The sequence below is a fragment of the Microplitis mediator genome, chromosome 9 (assembly GCF_029852145.1).
Source record: "Microplitis mediator isolate UGA2020A chromosome 9, iyMicMedi2.1, whole genome shotgun sequence".
NCBI lineage: Eukaryota > Metazoa > Arthropoda > Insecta > Hymenoptera > Braconidae > Microplitis > Microplitis mediator.
The window spans coordinates 3,818,914-3,833,028 of NC_079977.1; the positions used below are offsets into that span (position 1 = coordinate 3,818,914).

The 14,115-nt window shown below is 32.2% G+C and overlaps 2 protein-coding genes across 2 annotated transcripts; both read right to left on the reverse strand.

The window, feature by feature from the left end:
• Positions 1-129: 129 nt before the first annotated feature.
• LOC130674481 (arf-GAP with coiled-coil, ANK repeat and PH domain-containing protein 2) lies at positions 130-9,065 on the reverse strand. The gene is made up of 7 exons (XM_057479822.1): positions 8,824-9,065; positions 8,462-8,519; positions 8,319-8,377; positions 6,059-6,232; positions 4,084-5,992; positions 2,470-2,569; positions 130-2,159 (listed from the first exon to the last, which is right to left on the reverse strand). The coding sequence occupies exons 1-7, from the start codon at positions 8,874-8,876 to the stop codon at positions 1,870-1,872; spliced, it is 2,643 nt and encodes an 880-aa protein (XP_057335805.1). The 5' UTR covers positions 8,877-9,065; the 3' UTR covers positions 130-1,869.
• Positions 9,066-10,107: 1,042 nt separating this feature from the next.
• Positions 10,108-12,556, reverse strand: LOC130674808 (zinc finger protein 354C-like). The gene is made up of 2 exons (XM_057480232.1): positions 12,323-12,556; positions 10,108-12,250 (listed from the first exon to the last, which is right to left on the reverse strand). Exon 2 carries the CDS (start codon positions 12,206-12,208, stop codon positions 10,355-10,357), a length of 1,854 nt encoding a protein of 617 aa, XP_057336215.1. The 5' UTR covers positions 12,209-12,250; positions 12,323-12,556; the 3' UTR covers positions 10,108-10,354.
• Between the last annotated feature and the right edge of the window lie 1,559 nt (positions 12,557-14,115).

The window sequence follows — 14,115 nt, forward strand, 5'->3', positions numbered from 1 at the left end:
ATTTCTTCAGACTCTTATTGTAAATATTTGTAAGAATTTATTATTAGGTCAATATTTTAATTAAAAAATTAATTGACTCAACTTCGAATAATAAATTTGTAATATATGTAAATAATTAAATGTAATATAAAAAATAAACACTACAAAATTTTTTTAATTAAAATTATAATAATTATTTATCAAAATAAATCAATCGCGCAATATTAAAAATTGATTAAACTATATATACATTAATATATATATATATATATATGTGTGTGTGTGTGTATATGTATATATATTTATTATGAGTGTGCAAAAAATTCGAAACTCCGAATAATTTGAAAGTTCACGAATAATTCAAAAATTTTTTTTAAACGACTTAACATTTTTTTCCCATAATTCAAATTTTGGTCAGAAGTAAAAAGAGCTCGGACTTGAATTTACAAAAAAAAAAAAATTTGTTTACTTTAAAAACTAAGCTTTGAATCCTAAGTAACACAGAGACAACAAATGAATCGTTTATTTGAGAAACCCCATAAGTCATGTTTTTTACAAAATTGGGTTTTTTGCATTTTTGGGTTCTTTGGATGTCCCGCCATAGAAATCAATCAAAATATGCATCAAATCAGCGTTTAAAAAAAAATTAACGGGGTGACAGCAATTTTATTTAATTGAGAAACCCTATAAGTCAATGACTCAAATAAACATATGCAGTTTTAGTTTTACAGAAATAATTTTTTTTTTTTTATTTAAAATTCGCGCTTTTTTGGGAAATTAATTTCAAATTTTGTTTTATTGTTGACTGTTATATGACTAATTAAAATGTTTAAATTAATTATAATTTTTTGTAATTTATGAGTTTCAGAGTTCATATACATATTTAATACTTCATTTTATCAGTGTAATAAATGATTCGAGTGGAAACATTTAAAAAAACAATGATTTTATAACTTTTTTTTCCGTTTGGTTGAGAAACCCCATAAGTCAATCAACTTTAAATAATTTTTTTAAGTAGTTTCAGTTAAAAAATTAAATTTTTCTTGTTGGAATCTTTTCAGAGACGCTAACATTATTGTATTAAATTATTTATTTATTATTTTAATGTCAAGTTTTTCCAAAAAAATGTTTTTTGTGTTTCCTGAAAAATTTTGTTTTCTTGACTTATGGGATTTCTCAAATAAACGATTCAAATATGTCTTTCAAAAGTACAAAACAAATTTTTTTCGGTATTAACGCCAAGTTCTTTTATGTAAATATGACCTTCAGATGTTGGTCTGAGGAGTCACAGGAATTTGATGACTTATTTGACGTTTATTTTTAATTTACTTTTTGTCGTCACTTGTGTCAAGTTTTTTAAGCAGATTTTTTCATGAGATTTACTGACTTGTCATCATTTTGGTGTTCTGTTAATAGGCCAAAACCCAGCATCAAAATTGACATCTTACTGATGTAATGAAGCCAAGTCCGCTATTTGGGATTAAATAAAATTTGAAAATTTGAAAGCTGATCGAAATTTTCACAATCGAATCCAGTAATTGAAAAAGTTTCGAATTATTCGATTCACACACTTGTAATATTTATATATAATAATATAAAAAAGTTGATATTAAAATAAATAATTATACTTTTTTACATTACAGTGGAATCTGTAACTTTTACATCCACCAACTCCCCCCCTTTCTTACAAAAAAATAAGAAGTCTACTGCCGCGTATTATATAATTTTGATTTCGTAATTTCTAGCCCCTGTCAAAGTTAGAGAGCTTCCATTGTATTCAATATAAAGCTTGTTATTGTACTTAATTGTTTTTTGTTTAAATAAATTAAACAACTAAAGCTGGAAGTACATGGAATGAGTAAATTAAAAAATAATAATAATAGTACACGATTATTCAGGTGTGTTTTGAACATTCGTCGATTCATTACGTCGATGCAGACGTTCGGGATGAGAGCAAGCCAACTGACTGAAATCACGAACGACATCATTGAATGTTTCGTCACCAGTAATACCGATTTCCGAGTCTTTCATCTCTTCATTTAACAATCCTAGTCGCAATAAAGTTACGATATCCGCATTAGCTTCTTTCACAGCAATTGACAATGGTTTTACTCCACTTTCATCTTCGATATGTTGATCCGCTCGGTGTTTTAATAATAAGCACACCTGAGCTGTATGACCTGATAAAAAAAATTATATTTTATTTTTCTAATTAATAAACTAGACCTGTCGCCAAGTTGACCGCAAAAGTTGGCACTTCCATAAGTTGACGGCAACTTTCAGCTCTAACTGTTGACTACAAGTTGTTCACAAATTGCTCAAAAACTTGGTGACAGGTTGCGGCAGTAGACTGTCGGCAAGTTTCTGAGCAACTTGTAGTCAACAGTTACACAGGCTGAAAGTTGTCATCAAGTTGGTCGCAACTCATGTACACCAACTTTCTGATCAGAAACTCAGGCTATCAGGGATAGTTAATTTAAAAATAAATACCTAGTTCAGTGGCTAAATAAAGCGGCGTTTTACCCTCAGCATCCTGACAATTTATCTTGGCTCCGTTTAAAATAAGATACTCACATGACATGACAGATCCCTTTTAAAAAACAAATTACACATCAATTAGATATTTTATTTTTTATTAAATTATTTAAATTATTTATTGACGCTGCGTTACAGATGTCATGAGAACGTATCTCAGTAAAAGACAACACTAAAAGGACCCTGATAGTCACCTTAACGGTAAATTAACTACAAGCTACTGCCGTATTCTGAAGGCAACTTAAAGGAAAGTGTTGGAGAGCAAGCAGTTACCTTTAAGTTGACAGTAAATTGTCTGTAACTTGAATTCTATTTGACTACAAGTGTTACTGTCAGACAATGACGTTATCAGGGTATAAAATTTAATTATCATTCATCGGAAGCTCTCAAAGATAAAATTTTAATTTTTACCATAACACAGAACCCAATCAGATAATTTTGAAGTTTAATTAAAATTTGAGAAATTATCGTTAAAACAAAAAGTAAAAAACGGGTAATATGGATTATTTTATGAGCTCTGACCTCCTTTTTACAGAACTGAGCTAAACTTTTCCGTTAAAAAACTATTTGAGGGAGAGACCTGGGAGTAGAATTTTTTGAAATTTTAAATTACCGCCATTTCTAAACTAGTCGACTATTTTAGTTAATCTTCGAACTTGATCAAGATGATGGCCCAAAAATAAGTGTTTAAAGTTTCATTGATTCGCTTTGAACTGTGAACACTATCAATCCCACAAAACCCCTTGCATTATATATATATATAAATATATAAACTTTTGAACCAATGATATTTTTGGGTTCCATGACAACTGAACCCAGACAACTGATCCCCGACAAGTGATCACACGACAATTGATCCCGCAGACAACTGATCCCACAGACTAGATCCAACTGACAACTGGTCCAACTGAAAACTGATCTTCTAATTCATCAGTTTCATCAAGATTTTCGTAACTTTCATTATCATCATTTTCAAAACCTTCATCTTCATCATTTTCAACTTAATCTCGATGGGATCAGATGTTGGTGGGATCAATTTGCAGGGATCATTTATCGTGGTATAAAATTGTTGGGATCAGTTGACGGCACACCATATTTTTGGAACCTATTTGACTAATAGGGTGGGCCGAAAATTCGTTTTTTTTTAATTTTTCTTTTAATGCCGAAAATATTGTTTGTCGCGCTGTAAAAAACTCTGAGCGAAGGGCAAATTTTTTGTTGATATCTTAGGCTCCTTAATGTGAGTTAAAGTCAATGACTAATTATGACAGCTACACGGAAAAATTGGAACCCGGCTGGTTACTGTTCTGCACCCGACTCAATACGGTGCTGGAAAAAAATTCTCGATTGTGGTGCAATACCACACGATATGCGCACACGACTCAGTCAGGTCTCGCACAGTAATCAGTGTGGTGCTGCACCACAATCGAGCATTTTTTTCCAGCAAAATCTACTACACAGAAAAAAAATTTTTAGCACCAAGAAATCATTTTTTTCTGCGTAAAAATAAAAATATTTTTGTATCCATTCTTATGACACCTGCACCCCAAAATAATTAAAGTAAATTACACTAATAATCGCCTGGTGTAACGCAGTCCTTCCTCGATCATTGACATTGCACCACATTTTGTCAGCCCCGGCAGCCAACGCCGTGCACATGACCGGCAAATTGTGCGCAGCTGCAGCCTTGTACAGCAGCATGTCAGCATGCAAATTCTCAATATCTTCTTCATCAGCAAACTCCTCTTCCTCCCCAGCCGTGGAATCCTGGTCGGAACTCAGCTCCAGATTGCTTTCAATAAAAGGTTTAGGCAAATCGCAACCAAACATCAGTATGTCCGACTCATCCTTGACCTCGTCCTTAATCTCCAGCTCCTTGTCATCTGTTACCATCTCCACTCTGTCTTTCTCATCCTCTCCACAAATTTTATCTTCGAAAATTTTATCCTTCACCTCCGCACTATCCCTGTCATCGTCAGGCTGCTGGATACTCGTCAGTATTTTCCCATACAAAGTCGACGTGTTTTTCAACTCAACAGTCCCCGTATCCGAACTTATCGAGCTCGCCTCCGACTCGCTCATTACTTCAGCAGACGTACCAGTGACACAATCAGCGATGCTTTCATCCACCACCTCATTGATCCCTTCCCTATTCAAAATTTTATTTTTCCCATCAATCTTGTGATGACTTCTGGGTCTCCGCCTCAATTTCCTTACGCTCCACTTGCGGAATCTCATGATATCCCGACTGTGCTGCTGCTGATCGCCAGTGGAAATTATCAAATTATTATTAAACGGCTTGACAAACTTTCTGTCAACGTACTTAGCTTTGATCCAGGCTTCGCGGATGCTGTTGATGCACTTGGGTGTCGCTTTCGTGATATCGCCGGAAGGTTTCACAGCTTCGTAGACATTATTGACAACATTGTTGCCTAACTCGGCCATGACTTTTAGTATTTCCGGCTCCCAGTCGTCCAAAGTAAGCGACCGGACTTTGCTGTAGTGGACACCAAGGCTGCGATGGATCCCGGAGCATTCAATGCAAAGAGTAATCCCCAGATTGATACTCGCCCACTTGGGATCCGGGTTACCGCAGTCGCAACAGGAATCGTTGCCTGGTATCTTTAGCAACTGCTCCCATACGCGGGTCCGCGGTTTCGCTGGCGGTCTCACGGGCCCGCGCAAATTGTTGCGTTTGAATTCCGTGGATTTGTTGATATTTTTCAGAGTGTAGGAACTGGTGCCGCGTTGAATGGCAGCACCGATCGCTTGCTGCATTGACGTGACCCAGGCCAGGTACATTTCCTCGCTGTCAGCCTGCAGGATATGACTTTTTGTTGGACTCAAAACTTCAAAACAGTTGCGGCGATCGCAGTCGACGATTGATTTCACGGTGCAAAGACGCAGGTCGTCTTCCATGACGGTGTAGTCGTCGTCACCGGTACGTTTTTTGTAGACCAGCTGGTGATCTTTTAAGCAGAACCACCGGCGGTTCCATGTTTTGAAGGCATTACTTGTTCGCTTAAATAAATAACCTTCCATTCGTTTATTATTATCCGTTGCTGAAGGTATCAAATCCCGACTTGTGACGTAAACGTGACGATTTTCCATCTCTTTTTCGAGTTTCGTAGACTCCAGGCGCATTACCACCAGGTCGTCGCTCAGTTCCTTGAGAAATGAGTCGAGATCTTGAGCTAAATCGGAGCCTTGGTGATAATAAGTGAAGCATGCGTGCATGTAACTCAGTAGTGACCCGAGAATTTCGTGACGGCGACGCGCTTGTAACATCGTCAGTGCGTGGACGTAATCTAGTGACGTGTGACGGAAACACGACCGCGTTGCTGATAAAATATTTGACACTTCTTCGTATTCTGCGGGTCGTGTTTTAGGCACTTGGGAGTTACGGTTCAGTGCGATGTCAAGATCGTTTGATATTTTTTCGAAGTAATGACGAGATTCTTTGGCTTTTTTGACGTCACTGCAATTGATATATTTGTTGTTTAGTTATTTAGTTTTTTTATATTTATTTTGTGTAAATAAATACCTTTTTATGAAAGCGCTCAGGTCTCTGACGACTGTCCTCGATGCCTGGTCCAACAGAATTGAGTGGAATTTGTTCATTTCTTGCAATGCGTGGATTAGTTTATTCAGAAAACTCATTACTTTTTCATCATCGCTGAAGTACTGTGATAATTCCCATAGACTGTTGGTAAATTGGCTGAGAAAAAAACATTGAACTTGATAATAAAAGAAAAAGAACAATGGGCAACTAATTGATGATAAGTGGTTGTAATTTTGCAATAAATTTATTTGAATATCTATGGGTAGTTATATAAAAATTGGGTATAGAGTTTGCGGGTATTTTAGTTACGACCAAAGAGATTTTAATGGAAGGCATCAGTTGGCTACTAAAATTTATTTTCTACGGTTCTATTGCCTACGGAAATATAAAATATGTAATTTAGTTGCGAAAAAAATAATTGCAGTTCTATTGCCTACAGAAAAATAATTCATGATGTTCAATTGGTTGATATTTAATTGTGAACCCAAATCAAAGAAATACCTGATTAATGTAGACAAGCTCCTGATTTTGCTGAGAAAATCTTGTACTCGTTGAGGAGAAATGGCCAACGTTCAAGACCGATCACTTGATAAAAAAAATACAATTGATCTGTAAAATATCAGAACCGCGGTAGTCTTGACAAAAGTATAACTCGCCATGTCCATAATAAGACACTGGGTTGAATCTCATAGTCGACGCAGGAAATCACCTGATCAGGTCACTAATTTCTGATAGAAAACTCTGTCAAGTTTTACAGTTGCAATTGTGAAGACTACCGAGGTTCTGATATTTTTCAGACCAGCTGCGTTTTTTTTATCAAGCGATCGGTCTTGAACGTTGGTTATTTCTCCTCAACAAGTACAAGATTTTCTCAGCAAATAAATCAGAAGCTTGTCTACATTAATTCGGAATTTCTTTGATTTGGGTTCACAATTAAATAGCAACCAATTGAACATCATGAATTATTTTTCTGTAGGCAATAGAACAGCGCAATTATTTTTTTATGCAATTAAATTATATATTTAATATTTCCGTAGGCAATAGAACCGTAGAATAAATTTTAGTAGCCAACAGCAGTAAGAATTTCCAATGTACGAAAAAGTATTGCAGGCATTTTATGCCTTCCCGCCTAGATTAATAATTTAAACTGAAGTAATTATAAAATACTTGAGTTTATAATAAAACAATTAATTTAATGTTAAAATTATTTTTCCCCCCCACTTTATCAGCACACGACTCGGTCCCTTGGAGTAATTTCCTACAAATTTAAATTTCTTATAAATTCCTAAATCAACTTCCTGTTAAGCTGAATTATAAATGACTTATACTCCAATAAATAAACAATAAAATGAGATACTGAAATTACCGGTCTAATAATTTTTGGATTTTTTAAAAAACGATAAATTATAAAAAAAAAAAATATTTAAAAAAATTGCACTTGTAGCCTTTTAAATTTTCTACATGTGCATATTTTTAGTTTTTTTTTTTTCTTCAAATTTAATTGTTCAAAAACAATCAAAAAATTCTCAATTGTCTGCTGACTTCATGACACGGAGTTTAGCAGACTAACAATTTTTGTTCTTTTTTAAAAATTATGAATTATAAAACGAAAATTTTGAAATTAATAAGTGCATTCTTTTCAAATATTATTTTTTAAATTATTTACCCCATTTATTTATGATTTTAAATTTGTCTGATGTCTGCTACATTCAAACTCGTAATGAATGCTTGATATTTTTTCTATCTGTCAAAAATTTAATGCTCTATCAGATTAGAACAGTATTATTTAATTATTCTGGTAGAATATTTAAAAAAAAAATTTTTATTGTTGTTCTGTGAGATTTTTTCTCATTATTACAGCAAGATTAATGATACTGAAGTCAGCCGAGGTCTGATAATTTTTGGATTTTTTAAAAAACGATAAATTATGAAACAAAAATATTTAAAAAAATTGCACATGTAGTCTTTTAAATTTTCTACATGTGCATATTTTTATTTTTTTTTCCTTCAAATTTAATTGTTAAAAAAATCAAAAAATTTTCAATTGTCTGCTAACTTCAGTATCATAATAAAATCTGTATTTATTCATATGTATAAATTTTAATAGACATAATAATGACATGTCTTTATATAATTTTTCATAATTGGTGGGAAAGTTAGTGACTCATTCACTACAATCTGACCAGCATAAATCTACAGTAAAAAAAAATTATTTGAGAAAAAGGAAAGAAAAAAAACTCACTTCTGTTGTCCGACGAATGTTTTCCCAGCATCAATCATTAAATTACAATATTTTAATACCTATAAAAAACAATATACCGTTAATACAATTTATACAATTACTCAATAAAAATAATAACAATAACAATAATAAATTATAGTCACCTTATCTAATTTTTGCTCCAACTGATCTATATTTCCTTCGACGTTTTCAATACACGATCTAAATTTTCAAATTTTTAAAATAAATTATTCATTTATTGTAATTTTCAGAGAATACGTAATCGATAATTTAAAAATTCAAAAATAAAAAAAACAATTACGTGAAAGTAATTACTTAGTAAACAATACAGAGCGTGAACAAAGAGATCTAACAGTTAACCAAACAATTGTTTTTATTGAACTAATTAAAAATAAATTAATTATCACAAGTAAAAAAAAAAATTAAACTGTCAATTTTTTATAAAAGAAATTTAAATAAATAAACAAATGGGTAGAAAATAAATAAAATTTTAAATTTTAAATACCGAAATTTTGGAGTATCTCGAAGACATTCGTCGAAGTCGATTAAAGTCTTCATGATTACACTAATTATTAATTAACACACTAAAAAAAAAATGTATTTGTTTATTGAACGGTAACTCATTCACTAATTAATGTTACGCGTAAATAAATATTTAAAATAATTTTAAATAAACTGTAAATAACAAAATTATTTATCCTCGAAGTAAATCGTGTCTACATAAACATTCGATTACTTTCGGGATACGTCGGCTATCTTCGGGCTTATATTTATTTTATCATTATTATCTTATATTTGTGTTCAAATCAAACATTTTAGTTTTTAAGGAATGAAAATTTAAATTATCGTGGTACGGAAGTTAGCCGACATCTAATTTTTGAATTTTTGAAAAATGGTAACGAAAAAAAATATTTTGAAAAATTGCACTTGTAGTTTTTTTAATTTTCTACATGTGCATATTTTTAGTTTTTTTTTTTCTTCAAATTTAATTGTTTAAAAAAAAATCAAAAACTTTTTAATTGTCTAGTGACTTCATGACACGGAGTTTAGCCGACTAATAATTTTTGTTTTTTTTTTTAAATGATGAATTATAAAAAAAACATTTTGAAAAATTGCACTTGAGTCTTGCATTTTTAAAATCCCCTTTTCTGTATGTCAAGCTCTGATAATCGTTTAGATCGCAAGTTCACAGAAATCTACAAGCGAAATAAGATGTCAAGTTGACTGCAAAAACTTGATGGATGTACAAATAGTTGACGGAAACTTATCGTCAACTTTTGCTATTAAAACTTGTTTACTTTACCCCAACTTTTTTTCAGGCAACATTTTCTGTTAACTTGTCTTCTAAATAAAAAGAGCGCGTAGATTTACTGCAACTTTTTTAATTTTGTAACGTCAGTTAGATTACACTTAATACTGACGTATGTAATTTCAAACTTCCCGCGGTGGAAATTAAAAATTTTCGAAATAGGAAGATTAGTTTCGGTCCGCGAAAAATTTTAATAAAAATACACGAATTAAAAAATTTATTGGGACAAGTAAAGATTTTTTTTCACCAATAAAATTTTTTTTCTGCGTACGATTTTGAATTATAATCGATTTCAGACAAATGACAAGGGAATTAAACTTACCGTTGAAAAAAAATTTATCGTAAATTATGCTTGAATAAATAAATAAAAATAAATTTATGCAGTATTAAGAATTATATTTTTTAAGTTATACATAAAAATTTTGAAAATTAATGTTATGTAAATTCACTATCATAACTAATGAGGTTTTAAAATATTGATGAGCCGTTAAAATTTTATTTCCATTCCAATTCTCAATTTTTCCATTCAATTTACAGCAGCACTTTTTTTAATAAACTTTGGTCCTGACATTTTGTCAATACAAAAATTTATACGCAAAAAAACTATCTATTCATCTAGATTATCTAGACAAATTAAAAATAATAAAAATTTCCAAGCTATTATTGTCATTTCCGGTCTATAACATCAACGATAACGAAAATAATTTATCATTAAAATTTTCACATTTTATTCATCATGTAATTCTTGTTTAACTCTTCTCCTTCCTCTCCTTTCATAAATATTACCCCCACTACTTCCTTTACTACTCGAATTATCAATCGAGTCTATTTTCATTTTAATCGATTCGACTGCCGCCGAAATTTCATCAAACGATTGCTTGTGACTCGGAAAGGTCGCAGGTACAAATTTAAAATTATCATTAACAGGACGACTGACATTTTTAGTTCTCGGTCGATTTATTTCACCCCCAGAAAATATTCTCTGTTGCCGTTCACTCTCCCCTGCTTGAGGTTTAAAATTTTTTTCATCTTCTTCATAATTCTCCTGCTTAAAAAATATTTCCGTTCTTCTCTTACACTCTTCTATTTCCAAAAGCTCCTGCTTACTTTTTCTCCCGCGTTTTTTCTTGATTACATTGAAGTCCGTCTTGATCTCCATCGTGTTGAAATTCTCATCATCGGAATCGATATCCACAGCAGATGACCCATGAGATTTTAATTTACTTCTCCTCTTATATTTCCTCGGTCTCATCTGCGGCTGTCTTCCTCTCGCGGTATTTTCGTCGCAATGGTCAACGATGTCATTGTAAATATCCTCCGAGGTACTGAACAAAACATTGCAAACTTGACAACAATAAGGCGTCGCAGTGCCTTCATATTTTGGATCCGGTCCAATATGATGTGACTTTACGTGCTCTCTAAGTACAACCCGTTGATTAAATGCCCGCGTGCAGATAACACACACGTACGGTTTTTCTCCCGTGTGAATTCTCTCGTGTTTTCTCAAAGTACCCCCGTCAGCAAATGCGCTGACACAAAATCTACAAGCGTACGGTTTTTCTCCCGTGTGTACACGCACGTGAATTTGCTGAGAACTACGACTACTAAATACTTTATCACACTCGTTACATTTAAATACTTTGTCGCCTAATTTTTTTTTATGTAAATTTGAATGATTCAAAAGATCCCGCTCATTTGTAAATTTATCACCGCATTCATTGCAAGTTATTTTATCACGATGCGACAGCATGTGACGTTTAAGTCGCGTTTTACTTTTGAAATTTTTTCCACATATCGTACAATTAAATTCACTGTCATTTGAACTACTGGTATTTTTACTTTTACTCAATGAATTTTTATCAGCACATAAATGTTTGTCTACAGAAACTTTATCTCGAAATACACGACGGCAATCAGAGCATTGATACCGAGTACTTCGGGTGTTGGTTTTTTTCTGTGGATAAGAAGTTTTAGTTTCGGTAAAAAAAAAACCCGGGTTGTTATTTAAGTCTTCGTTCAAATGAGGCGGCGAGCATGCGTGAGTTTTCAGGTGATTTGATAAATCAAATTTATTAAGATAACGCGCGCCGCAGAGATTACAAGCGTGCGGGCGGTCATTTTGATGAGAAATTACGTGATTCATAAGATTAACTTTTGCGCGAAACCTGCGCCCGCAGACATCGCACGGGAACGGATTATTATTAATTGGACTGTCGCTTTGTTCGACCGGTACCTCATCAGTGTCATCGTACTCCAGTAAATTACTTTGGGTTAAATCGACTTCGGGTATTTTCGAGACATCATCAACTTCGGAACTGTACCAGTTGTCACTGGTGATGACTTCCTCGGTGCCTTGAATATTTAAATAATTGTTGTCTTCAGTGTACTCTGGTAAAATGTATGATGGTGAATTTGAATCAGCTGGTGTTTGAACAGACTCTTGTTCTTCGACGCACACTTGCTCGCAAGCTCCAATCACACCCTCGTGATAATCGAAATCTGATTCTATTCCGTACACGACTTCCTCGTGAACGACATCCTCGACATCTGCGAACTGATGCAATGAATCCCCGGTGTCCATTTTTTTAAATATCTAGGAAAATTATCAGCACGGCATTGATCCCTAGACAATTTTGAAGTAAATTTTATTTTAAATGACAAGATAAATTTTGAAAATTTTTTACTGCGTACTTACTTTGTTTATTCATATATTTGTGTAAGTGATATTTTTGTAATTTTATAGATAAATTGACACACGTGTTTGAGAGCTTCAGCAACAGGAATAAACTTGCAACGTGATCCGGTTCTTGGATAATTAATTGTCGTTTGTCGTAACTCAGTGCGAGCGTGGAATTGGAGACTGGTACAGTTTGTGCTCCGGCAGATTGACGTGTGTAGTTATGGCGAAAGAAATAAAACTAATTCTCACCAGCTTCATTCAATATTTATTTTAAAACACAAACTGTAGCGAAGTTTAATAAAATGGCTGCTTGCCGGGCGAAGCCGATTGATACCGAGGAAATCCGATTGTCAATTTTGAAATATTTAATTGTTTTACATGGGAAATTTATTTATCGAATGATTGTAATTAAAGGAGCGGAGATTTTTGAAATATTGTGAGTGTGAATGATGATACTGAAGTTAGCCGAGGATTAATAATTTTTGAATTTTTTTTTAAATCGATGGATTAGAAAAAAATATATTTTAAAAAATTGCACGTGTAGTTTTGTGAATTTTCTACACGCATATTTTTAGTTTTTTTTTTTTTTATCATATTTGTGGAAAAAAAAAAATTCGAAAAATTTTAGTAGTCTGGTAACTTCTGGATCATGTGTGAATGTAAGAGACATGAGACGATTTATAAATTTTGAATAATTTAAAATAATGAAATTTAAAAAAATGCGCGTGATGATTTTTCGTTTATCTAAATATGCATTTTTAAATGATGGTAAAGTTAGCGGACTTTATAAAATAACAAAAAAAAATGCATCTTTAGAGAATTCAAAATTCAGTACATGCATTTTTTAAAAATTTTATTATTTTAATTATTTAATTTTTAACTTCCCGCTAAGAAAATTGTAAATTTTCAAAAATTCGGGAAGTTATTGGTTTCGATCCGATTTACGAAAATCAAATTTCCATCAGATGTCGACGTTTTGAGGTCCTAGGAAGCTATTCTGACTAATTTCACGATGATGTCCGAGTGTATGTATGTATGTATGTATGTATGTATGTATGTACGTACGTACGTATGTAAATACCTGTATCTTTTGAACGGATGAACCGATTTTGAACTGTAAGGTGTCATTCGACGCGGATTGTCAATATCTTGAAGCCGTGAGAAATTGAGGTTGATCGGTAGGGCTCGTTCAGAGATATTCCAAAAATAAAAATTTTTCAAAAATGTTTTTTTTGGATAAGTTTTAATGTGCTCGATGGATTGATTCCAAAATAGACTGAAAATTTGATTATAATGATACTAAAAATAATGATACTGAAGTGAGCCGACGTCTTATGGTTTTTGGATTTTTTTCAAAACGATGAATTATAAACAAATAATATTTGAAAAAATTGCATTCATAGTTTTTTAAATTTTCTATATGTGCATATTTTTACTTTTTGGTTTTTTGTAATTGATTTGCTAAAAAAGAAATAAAAAAATTACTAAGTGTCTGTTAACTTCAAGATCATGCGGAGATTTTAAAAATATTATGAGTGTGAATGTAGAAGACATGAGACGATTTATAAATTTTGAATAAATTAAAATAATGAAATTTAAAAAAATGCACGTGCAGATTTTTCATTTATCTAAATATGCATCTTTTTATTTTTCTTCTACTTACATTTTATTTATTTATTTTAAAATTTTAAAAATTGACACTTGTAGTTTTTAAATTTTCTACATGTGCTAATTTCTGTATCATAAATAATTTTATTTTTAAACTTTTAAATTTATTTTGAAAATTTTATTATAATGATACTAAAAAT

Bases quoted from the DNA above. Each gene is read 5' to 3' on its own strand.
- LOC130674481 (XM_057479822.1), bottom strand. From the start codon at position 8,876: ATGAAGACTTTAATCGACTTCGACGAATGTCTTCGAGATACTCCAAAA. The intron at 8,520-8,823 runs GTATTTAAAATT...TTGAAAATTTAG, and splicing joins CGAGATACTCCAAAATTTCG to ATCGTGTATTGAAAACGTCG. The intron at 5,993-6,058 runs GTATTTATTTAC...TATCAATTGCAG, and splicing joins CTGAGCGCTTTCATAAAAAG to TGACGTCAAAAAAGCCAAAG.
- LOC130674808 (XM_057480232.1), bottom strand. From the start codon at position 12,208: ATGGACACCGGGGATTCATTGCATCAGTTCGCAGATGTCGAGGATGTC.